The sequence below is a fragment of the Bos indicus x Bos taurus genome, chromosome 4 (genome assembly GCF_003369695.1).
Source record: "Bos indicus x Bos taurus breed Angus x Brahman F1 hybrid chromosome 4, Bos_hybrid_MaternalHap_v2.0, whole genome shotgun sequence".
In the NCBI taxonomy this organism is placed as follows: domain Eukaryota; kingdom Metazoa; phylum Chordata; class Mammalia; order Artiodactyla; family Bovidae; genus Bos; species Bos indicus x Bos taurus.
This window is the reverse complement of record NC_040079.1, coordinates 38,105,848-38,122,481: the sequence shown is the minus strand read 5'-3', so window position 1 is coordinate 38,122,481 and position 16,634 is coordinate 38,105,848. Positions and strand designations below refer to the sequence as shown.

The 16,634-nt window shown below is 39.2% G+C and overlaps 1 protein-coding gene across 1 annotated transcript in view; it reads right to left on the bottom strand.

The window, feature by feature from the left end:
* POU6F2 (POU class 6 homeobox 2) overlaps positions 1-16,634 on the bottom strand; it is a 389,818-nt gene that overhangs the window by 262,730 nt on the left and 110,454 nt on the right. Inside the window, exons 2-3 of the mRNA XM_027539163.1 lie at positions 5,394-5,482; positions 2,120-2,348 (exon numbers count right to left, since the gene is read on the bottom strand). Of these exons, the coding sequence (XP_027394964.1) occupies positions 2,120-2,348; positions 5,394-5,482 (318 nt within the window). The remainder of the gene's footprint in view (positions 1-2,119; positions 2,349-5,393; positions 5,483-16,634) is intronic.

Here is a 16,634-nt window from a genome sequence, read left to right as displayed (position 1 = left end):
AGGAACAGAAAGCCCAAGGAAACTGGGAGAGAACTTTCCCAGACTCTAACAGTGACTTAGAGTTGGGATTCATTCATAATGATATACAAGAGAAAGGTGTTTGGAGGAAGAGTTTGAGTGTTAAGAATATATAGGAAACTTCCTATAACTGGCTGACTTACAACTGGGAGGTGTTTATTAATGACCTCCTGGTCATTAACATGGAGAAAAAGGGACAAATGTCCCCTTAGAGAAGAACTTGACCATCAGTTTTAATACTCTTCTGAAGAGGAGCAATATGGATATTGTGTGAGAAGCACCCACTAAGGGATAAGAAGAGCCAGCACTGTTATGGAAACTACTTAAACAGGATACAAATCTTAGGATTCATCTTCTGAAACCAAAGGTGCCAAATTCCAAAGAACCAAATTCCAAACTAAAAGCTAATACTAAATTGAATAATTAAAAAGAGAGACAGGGGGAAATCTTGATGGGAGTCCACACTGGACCAGTCACTCATACTGAACCCTTAAAAATAATCAGGCACTAAAATCCTAAGAACACCAAATCATAATAAAGATACAAAAAGGCTGGCCTTTTTAGACTCTGTCTTTGGCATCCACTTTAACCAAACAAGATTAATTCATGACCTAGGAACTCCGTGAGCTTATGTTTATTTATAATATTCAATATTCCCATAAGCGCCAATGTTCCAAATGGAAGATTGCATTTTGATAATGCCCGTTTCTTCATTAAGTTTTCATCATCCACCTACATTAAAAAGCCTCTCCCTACACTTTGTTGCTTTAGCTTTCACCTTGTTTATTCCTGCCTTATTTGCTTAATCTTGAGATCCTGGCTTCCCAGGCACTCTCAAATTTGAAACAAGCAAAGTTTGTGCATTAGCGTGTCCTGAACATGCATGATTTATGAACGGCAGGTTTCTTGGCACAATTTAATGGTATAAGAGAGACTTTGTTTTAAACATTAAAGTGAAAGTCAAAAAGTGGCCACAATGGGTGGGACACTAAAACATAGAGTGTGTAAAGAAGTTTGGGTCAAGAGTTAACCAGGTCTTACTTGGTCTGTTCCTTAATCTATGGACTGACACTCTGACTAATTTAATAGGTTTTAAGGGGCCCTGACTTTTGAGCTACAAAAAGTACTTTAAATTTGTTATTCTGATAACTTGCTCAACCAAACTCTCACTCCATAAAAAATTCAATTGCTAACATTTATACCAATGGAGAAAACAGAAGCCCTGACTTTTGACCAACTAAAAAAGTACTTTATATCATTATTCTGATAACTTGCCCAACCAAAGTCTCACTCTGAAAAAAAAATTTGCCAACATTTATATTAGTGGAGAAAGCAACCTTCTTTGACCGGTCCAAAATAAATTTGTTTTCTCCTTTTTAGGCATCGTCATCATATTCAAGCTATTTTTCATCATAACAGTTCTTCCTCTGACAGTCTTTTGTAAATCAGTCTATCAGTCAGTGTTACCAAATCTTCTAATGAAAAATAAAAACTTTCATGCTATCAAGAGAACTACTCATCCTGAGTAAAGTTGGAGTTCAATTCTTATTATATGCTCATGATTATATAAGAGTTCTCTATATGTCTGTTTTCCCTATTATAAAATATGATCTCAAATAACATAATTTTTATTTAATAATTATAACTAAAATATATTAAGAAAAATAAGTTAATTATTCCAAATGATACCTTTTATTTGAGATGTTCTAAATACTTCACACACAAACAAGTAATGTCTAACCTTTCTTTGCAGGTGGCTAAATTGAAGAACTCATGAGATTATATTTCAAGTCCTCAAATAATGACACAATCATCTGACATCTAAGTTTTTGATGTGTCATTCAATGATTGCTCATAAATGCTTCCAGAAGCCCTGAAAAGACTCAAATCAATATTAAAACATAAAGACTGATACAGCCCATGACTTGAGCAAACTCAGAATTCACAGACACCCTGAAACTTTGCTTCCTACATAAACCTTCCATTGCCTTTATGGTGAAAGCAACTTTAAACCACATTCAACATTCAGAGCACTTGTCCACTATAGAGAACAGGGGTCAGTGGATAACACCCTATAGGACACAGAGACACAGTGGGTTACCTTGTAGATTTTGCAATGGCAGAGTCATAATGCCTCCGGCTGCAGCTGCTGCTACCAGCCCTTGGATGTTGGTGAGATTCGCAGTAGGCAGTGTGAGGACCAGTCCTTGCTGCCCCCCTAGCTGTCCGGCCATGTTGAAGGGGATGAGGATAGGCTGGTTGAGGGCCGGCGTGCCTCCGGGCATCACACCAGCAACTGCAGAGGCTAACTGCTGTGCTGTCAGAAGTGGCTGCAAGGGAACAGACAATCCCAGCTCACTTTCCAGTGGAACTAAGATATGGGCTTTTAGAGCATTTTTCTTCCACTTAAGCTCCATCAGAAAGTTCCTGAACAAGTAGCAAAGAAACAAGTCCTATTCCAGAGAAAATGAGTGACTTGTAGAAAAAAAACTGAAATTGTATTTCATTAATTTTTTGGAAACTTTTATTTGGTTTGGAAAGCACAAACATATTTCAAAGTAATACTCTACATTTATATATTATTCTTTAAGTGGATTTTCACTTACATATTTTCTTCCAATGAACCCTACTCTTATATATCTGAAACTCTCTGTTAACTTATTCTGTTGTTTCAAAAAGAACTCATTAGAATCAGTGGAATTTGTTGATTCAAAAAGAGCAATGAAATATTATTTTCATTTATTACATTAGCAAAAAATGCAAAAGATTTACCCAAAGCTGGTAAATCTATAGTGACATCACTGTATGGATTTAGGACACGTGGACTGGCATAAGCCTTTTGGAAAGCAGTTTGAAAATCTGTATCAAGAGCTACAAAAATATTCATCCTCTTTTGACTCAGAAAATATTCCTGGGATATATTTCTGAAGAAATAATTTTTTAAAAAAGATAAATGAAAATACACATTACATTTAAAAATACATAAATGTTGAAAAAGTTTGTTACAGTACTAAACATGTTAAGATATTATGTAGTCTCTAAAATGGGTCATCTGACATCTCTAGAAAAATAGAAAATATTTATGAGAATATATAAAATTAACTGGATAATAATTAAGTAAATGATTAATAAATCGCTACTAAAATGGTAAAATTACACATTACACATGTATAATGACAAGATCTAAAAAGGAATATAGGAAAACAAAGACATTTGATAAGGGTAAATTTTAAAAGCTTTAAAAAATTTCTTTGGCTATTATGCTAATATTCTTTGTCCAGTTAAAACAACACTAAAAACATATTTATATCCACTACTTATCCAACAGCCATTGTTTGACATGGCAAGGCAGCTGCACAGGTGTGGAATTCTCAGCACCAGATGTATCTGAGCTCAGGTGTGAGCACAGGTGCGGCTCTTCAGGATGACTGACGAGTAGGAAAGACTCCTTGAGCAACCAGACCAGATAACCAGAGGGTGATATATGGGACTTCCATTGCACCCCTGAAGGAGCAATGGACCTAATTCCATGCTCATTTTTCTTCTAGAGGAACCAATAAAAAACTCTCATTGGGGAGTTTCAACTTTTTTGTTTTTAATGCAGTATGATTCTATAAAGTAAAAGGTAAGCATAGTACAAAGCCCAATGCATAATAGCCAGACATGATTCTAACATATATTAACTCTGATGTCCTACCAATGACATATGAGAGTTAGTAACATGCTCAAAGTTACATACTCAGAGAAGTGGGGTCGGGGGTTTTAGATCCAGCCAGGATATTCCAGAGCCCATACCTCACTCCCCTCTCCACACACAGAACAGATTTGGAGAAGTGGGGTGGCTTTATCTCAAGCATGGTGGGGAGAGCTGGGCCCACTTTCTGGTTATTCCCTAAAGTCACCCCTCAAGAGCCCTTCCAGAGAGCCCTCTGAAGAAGCACTGGAACCCCATGCACCCTGGTTTTAGAACCACTCCTCTGAACTCCACGGGACTAGTACCTAATACATCTGCTAGACTTCGCTAAATTCTCACAAAGTAGCTGTGCCTCTCTTTAAAAGTTACACTAAAAGACAAAATAAACATTTTTTTAGGAATAAGTACAAAATGATAAGCTGATCTTCAGATTGCTGGTGTCATATCGCTGCCAATAGTAATATCAGGATGAGAGGGTAGGCAAACAGGCAGTATCAGACTGTGTACAGGCCACAGATTTGGTTGATGCAGCCTGTAGCATTTTTAAAAATTGAGTTCATGGGATTACAGCAGGGCATGTACTCTTAGCTTGTCCCAGTGTCTCTCGCTTCTCACTGGGTGTGTTGTGCTCTGTTTCTAACCTGAGGCCTTAGAGTTGTTACACTTGGTATGTTCATACACACACACACACACACACACACACACACAATGTCACAAGCATGAAATTAGAAAGGGCATGACCAAAAGAAGTTAGTTTCTGAGACGCCCAGTAAAATTCTCTCTGGGCTCCATCAGAGTTCAGGCATCTCCCCAGGCTTTCTGTCTGGAGCACAGAAGTATCCATGCTCTGAGATGGATGTTGGAATCTGAGGCCACAGGGAGATGTGATGGCAGCTGGAATAAGAAAATCAAGACCAACTTAAGCTCTAAACGTGGGTTTTCAAGCTTTTCTTGGACTGATGAGCCCCAAAATGCTGAAAGTGACTCATTTTCAGGAAAAACTATCACAGCCAAAGAGGGAGAAAGGCTCAAGGATCAGCTTCTTTTTCCATAAAAGTGGGTGAACTCTGAGAGCTTCACACTTAAGGACAGAGATTTTTTAAAAAAAATGCCCAGCCTTTTATAATTGCGTTCTACATCTTCATATAACCACACCAGGCGGCAAAAAACAAATATTGGACTTTAAAAAATAATGAATGTATTTCTTTATTAATGCAGGAGCTATATGTGATGTACAATATTGTCAAACCCAATAAGCTGAACTTGCATTAAAATTGCATTAACTTTTTTATATTAAATCATGTCTTGTATTTCAAAAAACGGCTATGGTAAGGTTGAAATAACTTAATTTTCTTCACACTCCAGTCATTAAAGTTTTACTTTCCAGAAAACTGAATGGTAACCCACAGCACAACTGTAGTGGGTTTTAAGGAAAAAAAGTTTCCAAATGATTAAAATCAAGATCCCCTTGAAAAAGAGAAGAGTTCTGCTAACACATTCTTTTTTCTTGATGGTATTTCATAAATAATGTAGTCATACAGCTTCCCATACAAAAATTTATCACCATCTTTGCTCTGTTGGAGTTAATTGGTTTTAACTCATTCTTATTTTATTTGTTTGGTTACTTATATGGTTAAACCATCGGAAATGCAGCCAAATGCAGCAGTTGAAAGATACTGACCTGTGGTCCAACTGGGAAAGGGGGGTGGGTCTGACTGGCCTGGTGTTCAGGAGTGCCTGGGTCTGACAGTGCTGGGTTTCCTCTGGCCCCTGGAATTCAAAAGAGAAGTGCGCCCTTAATATAAAATCCACCCTGGGAACTTCACATGACCCCATTTTCCTGTGATGTCACATAACATTAAGGCACAGATGATATGCCAGAGTGCTTTATCAATAGCTCCAGAGCTCAAATCACTTGTCAGCTGCATACATTATGCTAACAGACATTCGGGATGGACAAAGTCATTCCAGGAGGGACAAGGCCGGCCGTGACAGCAGAGAAAATGACACCATCATCCGTCGTGCTAATAGGCTTGCATTATACATCAGCTTGCAGGGGGTGTGCCAACGCGGCCCCTGTGTGCGAAACCGCATCCTTTATGCACAGGCGGGCAACACCTAATCTAATTTCCCAAAGCCAGGGAAAGCCTGATCTCAGACATGACCAAGCACATCTATATTATCCCTTAACATGGCTTCCTACCCTTAAGCTCTTTCTCCATACATACTTCAGACATTGAATCTCATGGATACATTTTCCAGAAAACAAGAGCTTTTCCTTTTTTAAATTGAATTATAGTTGATTCACAATGTTGTATTAATTTCAGGTGTACAGAACAGTGATTCAGAGATATATATATATATATATATACACACACATGTATATATATGTTCTTTTGCCTTATAGGTTATTACAAGATACTGCTGTACAGAAGGTTCTTGTGGTGGCAGTTAGGTCCTAAAAAGTTCATGTGTCTCCTTAAGCAAATTTCCTCTGTGCTAACTGACCATCACCCTACCCTCAAGGAGCCCCACTGTGGTGAGCCTAGAACATAACATATTTGTTTTGCTAGAATCCTGTTGGATGCTAAAGCATGGGAAACAAAATTCAATCAAAATAGCAGATCTTTCAAATCTTCTTAAATCTTCTCTGAGTATATGCTTATATGCTCTTTTTCAGGACCAACCAAAGAACGTGATATAGTGGCTATAACAATAAATACAGGAATAAATGAACAAGTAAACAAATAAATAAAGCTAGCAGCCATTTTTTAGGGTTCTTAGTTGGAAGCTTTTGTTTTCTTGGTGGTTGAAATCCAATTCCAAGCCATCCTTAACAAGATCCTCTTTTCTGATGTTTGTCATATGAATAGCAAGTGGAAGAAAATTCAAGCCCTGTTTACTGGCAGGCCATGGATGACCAAGAAGAAAAGATATGATTCTGTCACACTTATAAATTTTAAAGAAGGTGTTATTGGCTCATTTAAAACGAATTCTTCTATATATTCTCCAAAGGGACAGACTTATAAATAATGGAAATGGGGAAAAAAATACTTCAGCGCATTAAGCTACAAATAAAATTGACTGCTACATATTATTCAATTGACTTCTATCTCCACAGCCATGTGTCAATCATAACAGCATTTTATAATAGGATTAAGCAATAAATGTGCAAATCCATTATGCAGAAATCTGAAAATCTGATTAATTTGTAATATTTTTTTTGTGTGCAGAAAGTCAGGAATGGACATTGCTTGGGGAATACTTACAAGCATTCTATTGAAATTTCTAAATTGATTTGGAACAAACTAATAAAAACACAGACTTGCTGACACTTTATAAAGTGAATTCTGTCAAAATATGTTTGGCATTTTAATGATTGCTGTCATTTAATAACAAGGGTAAGATGACCCATCATAAGATGCCCACAATTTTCCCATAATGTGCAGGAGACTTTTCTTCTAAATTTTTTATATGTGATTTATTTATTATGCTTGGGTAGCAGGGCACTTTAAACTGGGAGGTGCATTATACAGTGTAAATCTCACAACTTCAGTTCTTATACACTCAAGTCCTATTTTGCCTTCAAATTTTCCGTAGAGCTTTATCTTCTTTTATAGAGCTAACCAGATATCTAGTGATGATCAATTAGGTAAATTCTCAAATGGTTAAAAACCTTTGATGCTTTTTATGAAGATGCTTTTAAAAATTGATTTGTTCTTTATATTTTCCTGACGTGGATTTTTACATCTAACTGTAAGAAGGAAGTTTTACAATGCACAGAAAAAGAGAAAAATCTGTGTACACAATTTAAACATACATATCTTGAGTAAGGAGGGAACAAACCTCAGCCATTGATTCATTCTCCTGTTGGAATGCTCGAACTATCTCATTTTCAGAAAGGAGCAATGATTGCCTGCAGGACTTTTGGATGAAAATAGGAATGATAGCTGATGTTGATCATGTTGATATTGATCATATCATGATCATGATGTAGGTATGTTTCTTTCTTTATATCTTTAGCTCAAGTTATCTGCAAACACATGCCTTGTTTTTATTTTGCAGTAATGACCTCAACATATCTTTATGCTTTCACATTAAACTCTCTTAAACCACATTCCCCAAAATACATATATCTTAATTTAAAATTTTTTCTATACTGTGCCAGGCCCTTCTGTCTCATACTTCTTTCATCAGTACTGGGACCACTTTTTGATTCTGTTTCTAATGCCACATCATGTAATGTTTGAGATCTGTCCCATTCAGGCACAGTGTCACAAGATGGTGTCTTTGTTACCCATAACTTGACACAGATTACATTTGCTTACATTTTATTCTCTGTTGCTGGAGGCTCTCACCAGCGCACAGCAGCTTGTTTTGAGGCTGGTTATTCTCAAAAACCATGTTCAGTGCGGTCCAGGGCAATTCCACACAATTTCATGTGTAAAATGAAGTCTTTCACAGGCTCTAGAGAAGATTATGTATGCTCTTCTGCCTGGATCAAAAAGTAATGTTTCTCCTTAATGCGCATCTTCATTTCCCCCAAACGTATGTATAACGCACAACCTTGCAGGACCATAAACTAATCAGTCCGGGTCGTAAGGCAGCTCCCAAATCAGGGGCCTTCTCAGAAGTTGGAGAGGGGATACAACAGTCAGATTGAATAAATGACATTGGCTAAGGGTTTCAGAGAGATTTGAAGCAGGGCTCAGCTGTAAGTTAGCAGAGAATTTGAGGTTAGATATGGGCACAGATATGAAAACGTGAACTTAAATGGGTCGGGCAGGTTACTCCTGATCACAGTCCCAGGAAATATGCTACCTCTCTGGAGATCAAAGAAGCACAGAAAGCTCTCTGTGGCCTGTTCTGAATTTAATAGTCTAGACTTTTCAGGCAGGAACTGTGAGATCTAGAAGGGCAAGGACTGTGTTCGCTGGTTTAATGCTTTATGTCCAGCTCTTAATGTAGGTATCATTCACATTGATTGAATACTCACTCAATGGAAACAGAGATTTGGCTTTTAATTGGGAACTGGTTTAATTCCTTTAAAATAGGTATGGGCATCCACTTCACTAGTTACTCTTGTTTAGCATCAATTTTGGAAATATCTCTAAATTATTAGCTTCTTGGTAAATTCAATCACAATTCCAATTTTTGTTTTGTTTTTTGCTTGTTTAATTTTATTGGAGTATAGAGTATTGAGTAGAGTTCCCTGTGCTATACAGTAGTTCCTTATCAGTTATATATTCTAGTTTAGATATTAAAAGCAGTTTGGTGGACAGGTTAAAAGCAAGGACTCTTAAATTTGAAACTCTACTTGGGTTGAGATTTAGCCTGGCCAGTTAACTATCTGTGTGAACTTGGCCGATTTTCCACTTTCTTCGTGTGTATACACCAGTTTCTTCTTGCAAAAACCTGGGGAAATAATTCTATGTCTTTTCATAGGGTTGCTATGGTGATAATTAAATGAGCACATATATTTGTAAATATCTTAGAAAAGTGCATGTTTGTCATAAAATTGTTATTTCTCTTGACTAGTTATAAGATTTAATTTATATTCAATACAATATTTAATGTTATTTAATTTGCCCATCATATCTTCTTGCCCCAAGTCAACTCAATACATACTCCCGTGCCTACGTGTGCTGTCCCCATTAACTCACACCCCACCCTACCTGTATGCTCTGTACCACTTGATAAATGTTTGGATCTGAACTAAACGGTCAGGTCTGTAAGAGCCTACGAAGTGAGATGTTCATCAATAATGCTTCCTTTGGTCCACGGTAACATGACCAGGTAATAGGGCACAAAGATATTGGCTATTTGCTCCCAAATTCTCACCAAGACCATAGCTTAGATCAAAAGTTCTTAACGAGGCCCGTGAATCAGAATTCTCTGTGGAGATTCCTGAATACATCCTTCATAAGCCTACTGACAGACTGTCTAAGAGGTGGCCAATGTGTACATTTTTATAAAACTCCACTGGTGATAGAAGACCATGGGAACACACAGTGGCTCAGATGCTGTCCAGACAAGTCTGAATCTCTCTGTGCTGAGGATGTCACGTACAATCAGTTTTACAACAGCAGATGGGTCATCAGCCAGCATTACCCCCTTGGCCCTCCAAGTTCCTTCAGCTGAAGCATTCCTCCATTGCAACCCTGGTGGCATTCCAGCTTGGCAAGGGGACAATCCATGTCAGATGCACCTATTTTATAATGTTCATAGGTACCTCAAGGAGTCTAAAACCTGATTTTAAAAGGGATCATAACATAAAATTTAAAATAGCTATATTCTATTTCTTATTTCTTTTGTAGCTTTATCAGATGCAATTAATGAATGTTGTTGACTGAAAAGCAAATGAATTAGTCTCCTATAACATTTACAGTTTGGGGTCTTCATTCAGTTTTTTTTTCCATTGTCAAAATATATTAATGGGCTTTAATTTTTGAGTACCTAAAGTTAAAAATAATAAGATGATCAGGAAATAAAATAAAATAGCTATATAATAGGAGTCACTTCTCTAAATACAGGGATCCCTGATAGAAGTCTGCCAAGGAAAGGATAAGTCATAAATGTTGGAGACACTGAAAGACTGATCAGGAGTTTGGCTGAAATACCACAATAAAACTTAATTTTAATCATTAGGATGCCTGCTTATCAGAGCATTGGTTCATTTAACACTACCTTTCCAGTATTGGTCTTGTATCTAATATCTGCAAAGCTGCTGGCTGCTCTTTCTGCTCTGGAGGGCCTGGCCATCCACAGAACTGGGGAGGAGGAAGGTGATACCTCTTTAGTACCTTCTGGATTGAAGGAGTCTCAAAAGTTGCATGCCTCCCCGCCCCCAAGTCAAGGTCAGAGTTCCTGAATGACCATTACTGCATTCCTTATAGCAATTTAGCTTTGCTTTTGCAAATTAAAAAAAAAAAAGACTGTTTTGTATAATGATTTTTATTAATTGAGGCAAACAAGACTTAGTACGTCTTAGCAATTCTAAGAGTAAAACAGATGTGCGCTCCAGAATAAAGGAGCAGATGGAGGAGAAAACAGAGTTGCATGTTTGAGTGGCTCATCAGAATACACCAGTTCCACTTTCTCCTCGGCCATCCCTCGAACAGTCAGTTTATGAGATTCCCTGGCTAATGACCAATGCATTTTTAATGAATCAGGTTCTTCAGAGGGAGAGTTTGGGTTTCTGTCTGTGATGCATTAGCATAAACATAATCACACGAAGGTCACAGGGATCCCTTAGCTTTTTCTGGCATTTATACCTTTCCTGCCCATTGTCTGCTGTTTTCACCAGGGAGTGAGGTGATGCAGAGGTTGCTTGTTATAAGATGGGTGGTTGAATGCATTATTATTTCATGTTGGGCATGTGAACTCAGCTAAGCAGGGCAGAAGCCCCCTCAAAATTAAACTTCCCTTTCTTTCAATTTCTTCAAGATTCCTAAATGCCAAAAGGGAGCGGAGGTTGTCTATAAACACCTTTCCAGAGCCATTGCTACTGTCTGCAATTTTTTTTATTGCCTGTCAAGTTTTCTTTAGGATACTCGTCACACATGTATTTATGTCCAGAACACTATACAGATCCCCAGTGGACCTGGAGACTCTAAAGTAATAAGCCGCACTTGAAAAATCTAACATTTATTAATTCACACAGGGTTTGTGCATTTTTGCAAGTTCTGTTGTCAAGTACTTGTAACTTCACCCACTGAGGGAGGCAAGGAGAACAGTAAATGTCCATGACATTAATGGGAAGAATGGATCCCTTTAGTCTGTTAGCAGGTAACTTATCTGGCCTTTGGTGGTAGGAAATTCAGTTATCTTTGAGTGAGGGGTCTAGATCCTTGATGGTTTTAAAAGCTATATTTATGTAAAGGCTGTACAAAAGCATGAAAAGTTAAACAGAGATTCAAGATATCCAGGTAAAGGAGAACAAGAAACCCTACAAATCCCTTATTTGGACTTGACTATCTGAAGATGCTTTTGTAATATCTATCAAAGTTATTCAATAATTGCTTCAGTCCTCCATGTAGACTTACTCCATGTGTGCTCTGGAAACCTTTACAGACATTTTTTCCCTCTCAAAATTTCCTAAATCTCCCTTCAGTCTTTGTTCAACAATTTTTACCATTTATTTTCACATCCATCTCATAAAAACAGAGCTGAACTCCTGTGATATCCAGGCCAATAAAGTTCCCAATTTCTGTAAATGCTTCCTCTCAGAAAAGAGATGAAAAAAGAGACAGTCATCAAATATACTTAAGCAAAATTCCACAACACACTCTTGGCATGTGGAGAGCTTTGGGGTACGGATTATCCCTTGAGCACTGCTGTCTCTACAAGAGTATAGATTCTTTCAGGGCAAACACTCTTTCTCACTCACCTTTGTGTCTGCTGCAGGCCAGCTCTGGGCTTGGAATGTATATATGCTCCTATGTATGTATGTATATAGGTATGTTGGTGTTTAGGTGTGTGGTTCCTAAAATGAAGAAGATGTGTATCAACATGTGCTGAAACAGTTTAAAAACAGATTTTAAGACACCTGAAAATGATCTGTCTCATTTTAAAAATGTCTTTCCTGATCTAAGAAGCTTTACTAACTTCAACACCTTTTTGCCAATAAGTGGCCACTTCCTCTGGCAAGGTCACTACTAGGGGGTCATGCTCAACACTGCACTGGACTCAGGGATGATGGCCTTGCTCTCAACCTACTGAGGGGATCCTGGCACAGCCCCTCGGGACACAAAGGTTGTGTCCATCCTGTGTTTCAGCGTCCATCTAGGGAGTTGTTTCCGTGCTTAGGAGGGCTGCCTACATAATTTACGGTGTTCAATGCCAAATGCAAAGGCAAGTCCCTAGCCTGGGGCTGAGAAGTCAATCTCCCCCTTCCTCAGGATTGCTGCCTTAGTCCATGGCAGATGGGTAAACCCAAGGGATTGCAATCTCCACACTGGGATGCATTGGACACCTGGATTGTGGTGAGTTGCATGTTGATTGTATGACTCTCCCCACACCTGAGCCCAGATTGCCAAAAAGGGCAGAAGTGTGAAGGCGACAGTTACGCTCCAGCTTTCAGGGTTCCCAGGGCACCCAGGCCAGAGAGCAGGTGGCTGAGAACCGCTGTGTCCTGGGGAAGTGGGGACATAGTGGCTGGACCCCCAGAGCTCCAAGCTTCCCGGCGTCCCACCCATGTTCTTGTTGTCCCATTGGACCTGACCACAAAACACAATTTCAAAGATAAATTATTAAGAATTTCAAGATGGTGACCTCAGAGCATTAGGTTCCAAACATGGGGCCCTGCTGGGAGCTGAGATGCGTGTGCCTGCGATGGCTGATGGCCCATGAAGCAGGCCCTGCCCAAGGGACCTTCTTGTCAAAGGTCTTTAAATTTTGAAAATTGCATGTAAACTTACAACTGCTTTGAGGGCCATTTTCCAAATCAGCGCAAATTCTGATAAGAGTGTTTGTGTCCCCAGAGGAACTTAGACATGGCTTTTTTCTCCCCCCAAAAAGACTGAATTCACAAATCAGCATGTTAATATCAATGACCATATAAATATACCATTTGGTGGAAAATTAAGATAAAATTTTGCTTAGTTTTCTATCAGTTCTCAGTAACTATCCCTAAAATGGGGAGACAGGGCATGAATTGCTTAAAGGAGAAATCATAGAGAAGATGTATTTTCTCAGTTGCGGACCTATCTTACTAACAGTGTTATACTTTCACTAACAAAAGACAGATTTTTCCCCCTCCTGACCAGTTTCCAAGTTTGATGACAAGGGTCTTGGAATGAGATCAAGACACTCTGAGGTGGAATCACTGGCCTAGTTTTAAAGGTCGCCTGGGTTACATACCCATGGTAAAATATGCATGAATTACTGAGAACTAACCTTAAATAGGCTTGAACTGGTCCAAGCTGATAATTTGCTTTAAAATTTTGGTGCAAGCTTATGTGAAGAGTGTGTGTATGTGTGTGTGTGTGTGTTTGTGTGTGCGTGTGCATGCGTGCATGCATGTGCTAGGGTGGAGATGAGGCAGAAGGGAGGGAAACTAGTCCATTTTTCTTGCCATCGTCACAGTACAAGTGGAAGGGTCAGAAGTCGCTATGGTTCTTTTTGCAATAGCCCTTACAGCAACTTTTGTTTGTTTCTAATATCTGCAAGGCTTTCCTTGCAGCTACCCTGACCTACAGACCTGCCCCATCAAAAGTCTCATTGAGTTTTTAAACTGTTTTCAGTATATTAAGGTTCTTAGGTGAGGAGCCCCCAAGATGGGCAGACCTTAGGAACACTGTGGATCCAGTTCCAGACCACCATAAGAAAGCAAATAATGCAATAAAGCAATTCACACAATTTTGGGGGGTTTCCCAGTGCATATAAAAGTTATTCTGACACTATACTGTAGCCCATTAAGTATGAGATAGTATTAAGTCTAAGAAATGTATACATTGTAATTTTAAAATACTTATAAAAATGCTGACCATCATCTGATAACACAGGGTAGCCATAGATCTTCAATTTGTAAAGAAATGCAATGACTGTGAAGCATATTAAAGCACAATAAAACAAGGTGTGCCTGTAGATACTCGGACCCCAAGTCTGAGAAGGAGACGAGGGTGAAATAGAGGGAGCTATGTCGTGGTTACACGAGCTCAAACTCCTGGCTCAGACGGAAGTCAGGTGGAAACCACAATGACCTACCTACATGCCTTCCAGAGGTCTGAACTCTGCACAACCTTTCAGCAGCAAGAAGGCTGCTGAACTGACATTCAGAATATGATTTAACCATGAGCCACAATGGAAGAAATCATTTCTTCAATTGGAAATGATGGCCTCTGGGTGCAGTCGCTTCTGATAACACATGCGGTACAAGATCTCAGAGACCCTCAGTACAGTAAGCGCATGGCCCTAGATCCACAGTGACTGCAAAGAGCAGGTGATTAGATCATCACAGACTGTTGACTTTCCCAGACTGAGATTTCACGGGGCAGTCCAATTAAAGCAGCCAATTAATGATTGTGAGAATAGAAAGATCTCAACATTTCATTTTGCCAAGTACAAATATTTTTTAAATTGCTACATACTCTCATGATCTGATAATACACACATTTTAAAGCCTTTCTCACACCCCAAAGGGTGTATTCTCCGATTAAAGGAAAATCCTTTAAATTGAAGCAATTCAGATTAATGAAAAACTCATTGCATTGGACATTTTTTCCCATTCTCCCTTTGTCTTGTGTCTGCTTTGTTGCAGAGGGACACTGGTCTGTCCCAAAGCATTCAGGAGCTTCTGGGTGACCTGATAGGATTTGAGGAGTCATAGCAGTTCTCTCTTTTCACTCCTCCAGGCATAAGAAATGTCTGACCAACTCCCAAAATGTTTCTTCTTTTGAATAAGTAATTCTTTTGCCTTGATCATTTTATAGAGATATTGGTATAATTTGCTTGACATATAAAGTTCTATGTGCCAAGTAATACATTAATTACACACATATATATGTATAATTAACCCTTGGGCTTCCCTGGTGGCTCAGATGGTAAAGAATCTACCTGCAATGTGGGAGACCTGGGTTTGATCCCTGGGTCAGGAAGATCCCCTGGAGGAGGGAATGGCAACCTTCTCCAGTATTCTTCCCTGGAGAATCCCATGGACAGAGGAACCTGGTGGGTTACAGTCCATGAGGCCACAAAGAGTCCAACACGACTGAGCGAATAAGCAGCATCATTAACCCTTGTGTGTGCTCATTCACTTCAGTCATGTCCAACTCTTTGTGACTCTATGGACTGTACCCGGCCAGGCTCCTTTGTCCTCTGGATTCTCTAGGCAAGAATACTGGAATGGGTTGCCATGCCCTCCTCCAGGGGATTTTCCCCACCCAAGGATCAAACCCACACCTCGTGCATTTCCTGCATTGAAGGCAGATTCTTTACCCACTGGGCCACCTGGGAAACCCATTAACCCTTATAATAACCCTATAGGGTGCTTATGATTATTATGTCCATTTGTACAGGATACTAAGGTTTATAGAGGGTAACTCACTGCTATGTACATACCTAATTAGTGACAGTTGTTATTGTTCAGTTACTAAGTCATGTCCAACTCTTTTGCAAGCCCATGGACTGTAGCCCACCAGGTTCCTCTGTCCATGGGATTTCCCAGGCAAGAATACCGGAGTGAGATGCCATTTCTTTCTCCAGGGGATCTTCCTGGGCCAGGGATTGAATTCTTGCCTCCTGCATTGTTAGGTGGATTCTTTACCTCTGAGCCACCTTGGAAGCCAGTTAGTGACACAGACATGACTATATCCCAGGATATCTGATAGATGGAAAGCCCACATCTGTATCAGCTAGACTACTCCACTGCTCAAATATTTTATAATAGCTAGAATCCATGGAATACTTACTTTAGGCCAGACACTTTGTTTAGTATTTTGTATACATTTTCTCATTAAATCTCCAAAGAAGCCCTGTGTTACAGGATTATCATTCCCCTTTCACAGATCTGGAAACTGAGGTTTAGACAGTTAAGCAACTCACCTGTGGCCACAGTTAGTGAATTTGAAATTGGGATTTGAACCCAATTCCATCTGACTCCAAGACTTACACTACCCTATAAATCACATGAAATGTCCCAGAGAGACAGAACACAATAAATCCCAACATCGTGATAGAAACTGTATTCGGGGGATATTTTCTTCTGTACCTAGTGGACCCCGGCTCCAGAGACCTCTAGGTACCTGGTCTGGGAGGGGTGATGGAAAAAAGAAAATGGAACACAGTGAGGGAGAGCGACTTCCACCAGAGAAGTCCAGTGACTTCCATAGGTCTTTCCTGTGTCCCATTTGTTCCCAGATATATCCTGACAAGTTCCTAAGAAGCATCCCAATCTACTTTAAAATAATGTTCATAATCAGCA